We start from the raw sequence: 12,232 nt of genomic DNA, 5'->3' as shown, positions 1-12,232 counted from the left end.
TTGTACTCCGACAATTTTACTTTCAGTATTAAGGCAAATCAAAAGAATACGAGCAAAAAGGAAAATACAAATTAATATTAAATACTTAGTAGATGAGAAAGGAACTTCTGTTGCAAATTGGTCTCCAATTTTATAATAATGCTATTTATAGCAACAACTTTCTTGAAGAATTGTAAAAGATATGTTTAAAAAAACCTCACTCTACTTCATTTAGTTTTAACTCAGATAATGCTTTCCTTTATAACAGTAGCCTTGCATTTCACTTCCTTACATTTATGTTGAGAAAGAACATTCCTAAAACATTCAGCTTGGGAAAAAAAAAAAAAAAAAAGTGAAAAGTTTAAAAATATCAATTATTGAAACACTTGAAAATTTCAGGGGAATTTTCATTCTTAATTTTTCAATTTCAAAATTAATGCCTTAATATAGGTTTACTCTTGCATATAAGACAACAGACCTTGATCCTGTTTGAGATCTTTGCACATTACCACTGAAACATTAACAAGAGCACTAATGCTTCAAATGTCTGTTAAGTAAAACCACTGCCATCTACCAATTCCTTAAACAAATTCAAGAATTGTGAGTCTGCTGATAGTCATTATTTTGAGTGCTTTGGAAAAGATTAGCAAAATATAACTCTTGCTATTATTTAATGGTAACCTAGGATAAGTGGGAAAAAAAAGAAAAAAGATTACAAATCGGGAATCAATTCATTCAGATTTAGCTAACAAATTTACTTATTTAGTCTAAGCACTTTCTGCAGAAAGAGTAGTTATCCAATTTAACACTGAGGGAGTGAATCACTCCTCTTGCATCATATATACCATGTCTTTAAATAACGAGGCTAAGCTAGAAATCTTACTTTTAGAATGGTCAAAGAGGGGTAAGATAAATCCCACTTCAGATGCCCATGTATAAAAAAAGGTGCCTCTAAGTATCTATTTGTTCAATGACATAATCCTTTAATTAAAAAAAAGAAGTCAGATTTCTCATATTCTTGGTATATTTCATTCTTATTATTTTCTTGTAAAAAGAGTCTTTATCGCTGAAAACACATTGAACTAAGCAAAGATATTTATAGAAATGAGACATTGAATGCTGTTTCATATTCCTTTCAGTCCTTGAATCTGTTACCTTGGAATTCATATGTTTATCTAAATATCAAAAAACATTTCAAAAACAAACATTACAATGAGTGTTTGGAGTCTAGCTTCTTAGCATTTCATTTGGAAATTTTGTGCTTGAGCCAATTGTACTTAAACTGATCAGAAATTTTTTCTTGTGACTTTAACAAGTGTTCAGTATTAGTCTAAAATCCCTTATCACTTGTACTTGAGTTACACAGGAAAAAAATCTGAAAATAATGACACTGCATGTTTCACCAAATATTTACTCTGTCTCTGCAGAACTGTTATTTCTACTGCTGACCCAAAAGCCAGAAAGAATACAACCTGATCTTTATAAGCCAGGCAATATCTGCACTACTAGTATTCTAACTATTAAAAAACTTTTCTTAATGAATTTTAAAAGCTGAGAACTAATGGAATATTTCTTGTCCTTCAAGTTTCAAGTGGGACTCCTCCAATGCCATACACAAGGACTTCTACTGACTATATTTATTATCACAATGGTATCGACATAATGATTAGCATTCTATAATGCAAAATATTTGGACTAAAAGCACAAAGATAGCTGTAACTCATCCTGAGTAAAGAAAGATAATAATCAATTGGTACCTTAGTAGAGAACAGAAATATAATTTTAACCTCAAAAAAGTATACAGCAAACTACTGCAGTCAAATCAAAGACTATTTTTTCATTCTCATCCAAACTCTACCAGTATTCTCTCTCCATCTCTTAATGATTCTTACCTCCTCCTAATTTCTGAATCCAGAAGGAGTTGCCTTTTTTTGTGGGGTGGAGGTGGTGGGAGTTCCTCTTTAGCATGCTTAACCAGGATTTGTTCTCTTGTGGTCACCATAGTTACACTTTCCATTACAGTTGTCTGTGTTAGTGATGTCTGAGTGGTAGTGACAGCCTGAGAAATCTGTGAGAAGTATAAAAACAGAGGTTACACATTGTTTGAAAAACTTCAGTAAAGACTGTTTGGAGTACCAATAGAAAATAATGAAAAACTGCTCCTGTCTGATCATAGGGTGACCTTCAAAAATAACACTATACACAACTCAAACTGAATTGTTTTATCTGACTCATGCTGTGTGAATAAGATATCTGCAAAAATCAATATCAAAATCAGAAAGGATCCTGAACAGAATGAACTTATGGCTCCTTGTAACTAATGCTGAATGAAGAAATGAGTGGTCAATTTTATGAGGGAACTGAATGATATCAAATATATAAAATGTTACTATTGCTATATGTTCCTCTGCCTTCGTTCTGAAAATCTGTTCCTTGAGATTACCATAATATCATGGTAATAACACTAAATTACCAATTGTTATTTTTACCTTTTATAATAGTTTTCAAACTAGAATGTAACTCATTACAACCTACCTGCACAAAAGGACAGTTAGCTTTCTGTCAGGAAATCTTAAATTAGAAAACATGCACTAGAAGGCAAATTAATTTGTGTCAGTTTTATTCCATAATTAAAAACTAATGTTAGGGAGTCCTAACAGATACTAGTACACGTACTATGTAACACTGTAAACATTACCAATCTAATGCATTTAACTTTGCCCAGTAATATGAAAATAAACCTTCGTATAGTCCAGCTGCATAAAAAAAAAAAAAAAAAAAAAAAAAAAAAGGAATGATGAGAACTGTTTTCTGCTCATATTTGTTTGAAATATACCATACTGTACATGTACTGCCTGTTTATATTTGCTTTCATTTAACACCAAAATACAAACTTTCCACTTAAACACGGGCAGGTGTTCTTAAGTCCCTTAACTCATGAGAAATGGGTCACTTCCTTTTTTGGTTCTGTCAGATGATGGCTCATTTGTCAAAATGCTCTAGTTACAGCTCCAATGACCACCTCACAGTTTAGGGGCAGTGAAATGGAAAATAAAAAGAAGTTATAATATCAAGAGCAGGAAAAGCTGTGCACCAGAAAAGCCCTGCTTCTTTGCTTACTGCCAGTGTGCAAGAATTAGAAAGACTTTCAAATTCAATAACAGGAATGCCAGTATCTATAATTCCATGAAACTATACACACATACATAAATTATCTATTAGTTTTTGCATCAGCAACTCAGTAATAAAATTGAGTTACCTTAGTTATTGAGATATTAATGTTTCTATAAACAATGGAGAAGAGGCATACCAGGTAATCAACTGCAACACCTTCCCCACAATGGTTTCTTATATTGAAAAAGAGTGACAAGGGAGATGCTGTTAGCAACCAGTCTCTCAGCAGACAAAATTAGTAAAGCTAAAAAAACCTTAAAAAACCACCCTAATTTTTGCCAATGTAGCTGAATCTTTCACATGACCTTCTAAACAGTGTTCTAAAATTCTTCTTGTTCTTTGTCCAGTCTGCCAATGGAAGTGGTGACTGGGGAAGTCTGTTACCACCGTCATTTTGGCAGTCTTCGAGAAGTCAGCTCAATGCGATGCTTCCCCCTCTAGATATCACCAGCTGTCTAGGCTTTAGAGCAGAATCTGGACTACTCAGAAGACTACAAAATTAAGATTCAGAGCAGAATTTTTTATAATCTCTGGATTAATTATGTCAATTGGAGTAAGCTGCTTGTGAACTGCAGGGACTTAGCGTATAAACTACATAAACTCTTTGGAAGAGAAAAACAGCCAGTTGACTTTTTAATCACCACAATATTATGTATTAATACTCTTGTTTGAGTTCCCTCGACAAGATGTATTGTCTTTGATATTTACATCATCATGCCGAGGCTGGATGGGGCTTTGAGCAACCTGGTCTAGCAGAACCCTGCCCATGACAGGGGTTGAAACTAGGTGATCTTTAAGGTCCCTTCCAACCAAACCATTCCACGATTCTGTGATCTACAGAAATCGTGACAATATTAAGTAAACATTTCCACATAGTTTTATGAAAATTTTATACAGCACTATTTACAATTTTATTTTTAATTAAATTGGGGGTAGGGGAGAAGAAAGAAAAAGCAAATTAAATCTTCTGATGTCTAGGGTTCTCTGAAATTTGAGGGTAACACCTAATGTCATCTTTCCCTGACTTGACTCTGTAGCTAAGAACACTCCAAATAATTGCTTGCTCCTTATATGCAGTTTTGGGTACAGTCTCCCTCTCCTCTTCTTAAAAAATCTTATTACACTTGGTTTTATCAAAAAATCAATGATAGGATGATGTTTGTGACACTGAGGTCATATCCTGTCATGTTTCCATTTGCCAATCAATACCAGGGTACAGTTTACAGTGAAGTAGGTGTAAAACAGAATAAACAACTAGGGCACTGTAGGAATCATCTGCAGCATACTACCAATTACACAGGAGTAACAGTTTCTGCTGATAACTGGGAACGGTGCTTCAAAAGCAGGCAATGCAATTACCATATGCTCAGAGCAGTCAAGTCACGATGCTGTGGGGTAATGATTTACATGTCAAAACAGTAAAGAAGTATTCTTCATGCTTAATCAATAGGAGTGGAGGTTAAATACTATACACTTCAAAAGGAGAATGAAGATATGAATTTGAAGTTCATAATCATTCTAATTAGAGACTGGGTAAGACCGAAAGGAAGGAAAGATTAAACTGCAATGTAAATCTGCAAGACGAAGCTGGTTCACATTTAAAGAGTGCACACACTTAGTGGGTAAAGGACAATCCTTAAAAATAGAAGGAAGTATCTTGTATTAGCTTCCCTGGCAAAATGCCCCAAAACCTACCTCTTAAATGTAATCACTGAAGTGGTGTGTTTCATGTATTATTCAAATAATGACAGTATAGTTTCCTCATCCCTCAGTTCTGACAAGCAAATATGAATCTGAGAAGGGGCAATACAAACTAGACCTTTAACGCACTAGAAAATCATATGGAAAGTGCTAAGGTGACTCACAAGGCTGCACATTAAAAGTCTTTCAAAATACAATGCTTGCCTGCAGTTTCACATCAGCAAGCTCATCTTAGAAACGTGTTAAAAATCATCTCTTTTCAGAGCGGACAAATTTAAATCTTCCTTTTCATCCTCTACAGGTAAACGTATGTACAATGTGTGTATAGCACTTCAGTAGTTTTATGTCATTTTATTTCTCTTTTATATGGCAGCCCACCTTTAATGCCATCATTTATTACTGCCTTTGGAAGTGCCCTCCATCCTGATAAACTCATAATTTTCCTTAACACTCACTTTTGGAGCTGTCATCTGTTCTTTGATGAAAGGTATGTATGTGAGCGGGGAAGTTCAGATGAGGAATGGTGTTTTCTTTAGTTTGGGAAGGTTTTCAGTACAATTTAGTGAAGCACAATCAACTCACCAAAGGTGGGTTTAGAGTTTCTAAAAGCTATGCATCTAGTTTAAGCAAGTTGTCCTTGTCCTTGATTCCACTGTGTGGTCATTGAAGGAAAGTTGACATTCTCATGATGAAGACAAACTGCTTTTTAGAGGTACATCTTAGAAACAAAAATGTAATTATCACGGTACAATGAGAATTATTAATGAATGGAATAAAGTTATTTTTAAAGTCAATATCTAAGTTTGATGATGTCCTGGGTTTGAGTGAGTGGTGGGGGGTTTTGGCAGCAGGGAATGGGGCTAGAGTGATGGCAGTTTCTGATAGATTTTAGTGAAAAATGTTGCATTTGTCATCCTCTTTCAAAGCCCTTCCTCCCCAGTTCATGATTAGAGAGATAATTAGATCTTTTAGAGGTATTTCTTTTTCTTGTAGTCTAAATGTGTAAATGAGCTCTGCAATGAATAAATGTATAAACCCCAATAAAATTATCTGCCCTGCCTAGATAGAAACATGTGGTAAAAAGTACACAATCAACACTTCACAGAGTACATATCTAAACTGTGCCATAGTTAATACTGAATGTGCAATGTCTCCAGAATGTGAAGCAATACACCCATAACAGCATATCAACTCCGTGCTGAGCAAAGTGTCTTCTCCTTGGAGGAAAAGCTTATCAATTGAAGTGTGCTGCTATAAGACAGATACACCGTTTTGGGAATCCAAAACATCTCCCATCTGTGCTGTTCCATGATATATGAATGTACAGCCTCAGGATTTCTCACTTCACAAGGAGGCTGTATTTTCCATAATCTAAGCTCCATTTTCAAAACTAGTATCTGCTTTTGTGACCTATCAACAATCTAAATAACTCTTCAAGACGTTGGAGTGACTTATTAACTTAGAATCATGTTATCCTAGCTATCCCAAATTCAAAGTGGATCTGGATTTTCCTCTGTGTTGAAACAAGAGGTTCCTTATAACAAATTTACAAGAGTTAAATCAAAATTTCAACTGTTAAAAATGCTGTGTAGCACAAACTGGTTTTGTCTTCTGTTACTAAGTGAGTGTCCTGGTTCATCTAGGATACGGTTAAGTTTCTCCCAAGCAGGGGGAAGGGATTCCAGCCGGGTTATTCATACCATGCTGATGTCAGGTCCGGCACAGCAGCACGGGAAGCTTTTTCCTTTGCGGGTTTTGTCGCGGGAAGCATGTGCAGCAGGCTGTCTGTGTCCACTGCAGTATTTCTCTGTATATCTTTTGTCTTGTTTACTGTTATTACCGTTTATTTTTGTTATTATTGCTATTGTTGTTGATCAGATTGTTATTTATTACACTGTTGTATTAAATTTCTCCTTATTTCAACCCCGGGATTTGTGCCCTACTTGGTCCAAGGGTAGGGGAGGGACAACGGCAACATGGTCTCTGGTCCTGGCAAGGCCTAAACCAACACAGTGAGATTGTACCCTTTTCCCATTGTCTTCTCTTCTGTTCTACCAAACTGATTTTTCTAGATTCAGCTACACAAGAAACTGTACCACAGAACAAACTAAAAGATGAAGGTATGAGTTGGAAGCAAGGTTATTGAGAGGTATTCAGATCACTACAGGAAGTATAGCAGCTTTCATTTATTTACCCAAGTTAGTAGAAGTATTACTATATAGCAATAAAAAAGTGCAGCATGGTCAAGGAAATTGAATCAAACTGACCAGAACTATGAGAGGCCCTCCAGGGACAGGACAGAGGTGCGTTCAATAACATTCCGGTTTGTGCTATCATTAAAAAGTCTTATGTTCATTTTCATTTCACCAGTCATACAACGATAGCACAAAAATAACTCAGTATTAATGAGATAACGGAATGGAAAAGAGTGAGATGATTTGGGTTTAAATCCAATAACAAAGAGATGCTGACAGGTGGCTATGAAAAATAAATGGGTATGTTTTCAGGTACTACACCAGACCACTGAGTTTTGTTATCGGGTTTAAAAAATTTGAAACTTTAAAACCTCAATTTCTTCTTTAATATATTACAGTTAATATAAAAGAGCTGGGAAAAATAATAGCCAATTATATTATTTTTTCATTGGAATTTTGGCTATAGGTATAGAATGATTTCTTTAATTTTCCAAGAAACTTCTCTTTTTATGGCCTCTCTTTTTAATCTGTAAATCAGCATAACATAGGCAGAAGTAAAACAGTAATCTATTATAAATTCACTGTTGTAAAGAAATAAAAATAATTTCTCTTTAACTAGCAAACAGTTCTTACACTAATTTCATACAAAGTGCTATTCCACAGAGACAGCAATAAAACCAGTTCATTTCAAGTGACAATCATAGGTTAAAATTAAATTAACCGAAAAGAGTATTTCATTATGGATTGTATTAACCCTGAAAACATAGTTAACAACCCAATAAATTAATCAACATTATAAAGAGAGATCTAAAATTAAAGAGAGAAACAAAATTCTTGAAAGTTATATTATAGCTGTATTACATTGTCCTAAAAATAAAATATGTCTTAAGCAATCATTGAGGGAAAAAATTTAAAAACAGTATGACAAACAGCACCAAAAATACTTCAAGCATTTGACTGTCATCAACTGACAAAATGATGGTTTTAACAAACCTCTTTAGAATTGTTCTCCACCCTCTGCACAAGGCTATCCCAGCGTTGGGCAAAACTTTGAAGACGACTTTCTAGCTTTTGAGCCACTGCTTTATTTTTCACAGCTACAAGGAGGTCTTGGCTGAGTGATTTCAGCTTACCCATCATTTGCCTTTTCATTTCTAGATCTCCTTTCAGCATCTGTTAAAGAAAGTAATAGGAAGAAGAACAGTAATTCATACACAAAAACCCCCAAACCAACAAACCCAACAAACTCAGAAGAAAAATCCTGAAGAGAGCATGATAAATAATTGAAAATGGGTAAGAGTATTTCATACAAACACCTACGCTTCCATGCTGTTGTTACTGTAAAAACTGCTGGCAGAGCTTACAGTGGAATGGACGCATTGCACTTCACAAAGCAATATAACGTGACAGGTGGAGCAACTCCAGAAATCATAGCATGCCTCAGGTGGCAACATAAATCAAAAAGCTAACAGCTGCGTGACATTAATAACCTTAAAACCACACTAATGTTAACAACTATATCAACATTTCAAACAATGCTCCTTTAAAGTTTTGTTTCACTTTGTCATATATTGCATGTTAAAACTCACTGTGAAAAAATATTTTCTAGAAAAATAATATTTGACCCCAAACCAAGATAAAAAAAAAAGAAAGCTCAAAGAAAATAAGTTTGGTTTTGGCAATATTGTAGAATCATGTATTTCTCATCTCCCTCAGATCTCGTCAGGCTCTGGTTACATGGTAGCAGCCTTCCATGGAATGGGAAAGCCTTGGGAACTCCAGGCTCTGCTGAGCATGCCAAGGAAAGGGCCCTGCAGCTGGGAGCCTGGAAACTCCCACGTACAACCTCTGTGCTCTGCAAGCTGTTGCAGAGTTTGAACACATGGATGCTAATGAAAAAGGAGAAATTGTTAGTCTTCAGACCTCTACTGCAGTTAACTGCCAAGGGAGCCTCCTGAGTTCTATACATGCAAACCTCTCTATGAAGTAGGCTCTTCACAAATCCAGTAGTCATCCATAGCTCCAGTTCTCACCTAGGTTTGTTTTTTTAATGCCTCTACTGGTTTAATCCATTGATTGTCATAACTTAAGCATTCATTCTCAAAAAATGGACAAAAAATAAAAGAATAGTCAGTATTAATATATGCACAAAGTCATAAAGCCTAAACACTTTTTCTGCCCTTTGGACTAAGCAGATCCCAGAAGAGAGTTAATGACAGAGGAGATAAATTTTCACATACAAATACTGAATAAATCCTCTGAAACGAGACATTTGAGATATTAAAACATGAACATTTCCCGCCAAAACCTGTTTTATCTGAACAAAAATTATTACAAATAGATATTATAGATACAGTATATAAATTAAGAACAAATCTAACTGGCTTGATATCAGTTTTAACACAACGTTAGAACTGGGTGAATTGCTACACTCACCAAAGATATATTTTTTTACCCATTCATTTCAATAACAATGAAAACATGACTGCTAAAACTGAGGGAAAAAGAGGGGCAGGCTCTGTACCAGGTTTACATGGCAAGGTTCTGGCATCAGGGGACTGCAAGGGTGGCTTCTGTGAGAAGACACCATAGCTGCGCCCATGTGGGATAGAATCAGCTTCAGACAGTTCCAAAGCAGGCCCACCACCGCCCAAAACTGAGCCCATCAGCGACTTCAGTGGCACCTCTGTGATAATATTGTTAAGAAATGGTAAAAAATGCTGCGCAGCAGCTGTGAAAGAGAGGAGTGAGAAAAATGTGAGAGAAACAGCCCCGCAGACACCAAGGTCATTGAAGGAGGGGCAGAAGGTGCTCCGGGCACTAGAGCAGAGATTCCCCTGCAGCCTGTGGTGAAGACCATGGGGAGCCAGGCTGTGTCCCTCAGCCCATGGTGGAGCAGATCTCCACCTGCAGCCCCTGGAGGACACCATGCCTGAGCAGGTGGATGTGCTTGAAGAAGGCTGTGACCTTGTGGAGAACCCACGCTGGAGCAGGCTCCTGGCAGGACTTCTGGCCCCGTGGAAGGAAGCCCACACAGGAGCAAGTTTTCTGGCAGGACTATGTCCCAATGGGGGACCCAGACTGAAGCAGTGTGTTCCTGAAGGACTGCACTCTTGTCCCCTGTGGAAGGGACAAACACTGGAGCAGTTTGTGAAGAACTGCAGCCCATGGGAAGGATGCATGTTGTATTAGTTCATGAAGGACTGTCTCCTGTGGGTGGGACCCCACATTGGAGAAGAGAAAGCGTGTGAAGGGGAGGTTGCAGCAGAGACAATGTGTTATGAAGTGACCGCAACCCCCATTCCCTTTGTCACTCAGGGGAAAGAGGTAGGATGGGAGTGAAGTTGAGCCTGGGAAGAAGGGAGGGGTGGGGGAAAGGTGTTCTAAGATTCTTGTTATTTCTTATTATCCTACTCTGATTTGGATGGCAATAAATTAAATTAATCTTCCTCAAGTCGAGTCTGTTTTGCCTGTGACAGCAACTGGTGAGTGATCTCCCTGTCCTCATCTTGCCCAATAAGCTCTTAATCTTATTTTCTGCCCCTGCCTTGCTGACGAAGGGGAGTGAGAGAATGGCACCTCGTGCCCAGCCAAGGCTAACCCACCAAAGTATCATTAATCTCTGGGACATTCCAAATCTTCTGCTGGTCAGATTTCAAAACACTTTGTCTTCCACTCCCCAGAGTACTCTGACACCAAACTGAATATCAAAGTTTAATTTATATTGTTTTATTTAAAATGTTTTAACTTGTCTCCTTCTCCCAGTTTGAGAGAATCAAATCTGAGAAAGAATCTAGAGAGAACTAATATTTTTTAATAATGGTGAGCCTTCAGTCAAATCATTAGGAAGGAACAAATTTTGGGGAAACATATGCTTGTTTATACTAAGTCAAATAATCAGAATTTGGGTTGCAAAACTGTTCTAGAAATTCTATAACAGGAATCCATGTATGGAGATTTTGGTTCAGGAACAATCTCAATCTTTCTGATAACTCAAAATCTTTATTACTGTCTGAAAATATATGTATACAGACTACCAGTTTAACAAATCTTGGTAAATGAAAGTTTACTTTTAAGCAGTAATAGTGCTTACTAGCATAAATCCTTCCTTAACTAAAATTAACAGTTTATTTCATCCAACATGAGATAAAATTACTGTGGAGAAAATACTGATGTATTTCTGCATCTGCAAGCAGTAGTTAAATCCTGATTTCTTCAGAAGTATCCTGAACTGCAAATATGCACGAAAACTACCAACTCTTTCTTATTTTACCTTCTATCTGTTACTATGCGATGTAATGATTAATGTGATGTAAGAGTCAATATTTTTTTTCATACTGTGAACAGCATCTCAACAGACCTATTTCACTTCAGTCACTTTTAGAAGGCTTAGGACCCTGTAGGAGGATTGTCATAATGCTAAATGGTTTAATAAAATACCTTCAGAAATTTCCTTCAGGCTTAAGAGACTGAAATCTGGCTAAAGAACATGACCTTAATCTTGTCAAGTTGTGCATATAAGAGAGACAGGAAAAACAGGCTGGCAGCTTTTATGCCATATCATGGTATCAAACCTAAAATTCTTAAGATCTAACAGGACAAACTAATAGTGTAATCTCCTGCTGGAAATTATTAGACAACTGAGGGACTGTGTTGTTAAGAATATAAACATTTTTATATTAGTAAAATAAGGTATATTTATTGCCTCCCAGACTCACCTTTATAATTGTGGAACAAGATGGCCTAATTATAAAAGCAATTTTTCATGATGGTTTTAACTTTACTATATCCAAACACATCTCTATGTCCAAGATAACTTATGTCAAAAGACAAGCATGATTTGCATGTTATGGTCAGGATGCCATGATCCCATTTTTTCCTGTTTCTTAAAGCCAGTCCAAGAGTGGAAGAATATATTCCCTGACAAGAATTTTCATGTGGGTAATGCATTAATACAAATTCCCTGTGATTCAGGGAAGACTAAAATAGTAAATCTTCATCCACAAAACTCCTGAAAATTTGGCACTGTGTGGAGATAAAAAAACATACTCACTGGAATTTGGAGATACCTGCTACTAGGTCTAAAACCCAATAGAGGAATTCCAAAAGTAGAAAATATTTTTCCTGCTACAAATCAAAGAGACTAAAGAGGCAGTGTTTCTCCAGCATACCATCAATTTTTA

At 36.4% G+C, this 12,232-nt stretch overlaps 1 protein-coding gene across 6 annotated transcripts in view; it reads right to left on the bottom strand.

Annotated features, from left to right (window-relative positions):
* Nucleotides 1-12,232, bottom strand: part of DMD (dystrophin) — a 1,208,865-nt gene that overhangs the window by 777,873 nt on the left and 418,760 nt on the right. For all 6 annotated transcript variants that reach the window (XM_074905425.1, XM_074905436.1, XM_074905445.1 and 3 more), the window contains 2 exons: nt 8,043-8,222; nt 1,872-2,047 (listed from right to left, as the gene is read on the bottom strand). In XM_074905425.1, coding sequence (XP_074761526.1) covers nt 1,872-2,047; nt 8,043-8,222 — 356 coding nt within the window. The remainder of the gene's footprint in view (nt 1-1,871; nt 2,048-8,042; nt 8,223-12,232) is intronic.

Source organism: Athene noctua, chromosome 1 (assembly GCF_965140245.1).
Source record: "Athene noctua chromosome 1, bAthNoc1.hap1.1, whole genome shotgun sequence".
NCBI classification, from domain to species: Eukaryota; Metazoa; Chordata; class Aves; order Strigiformes; family Strigidae; genus Athene; species Athene noctua.
This window is presented reverse-complemented; position numbering and strand designations above follow the sequence as displayed.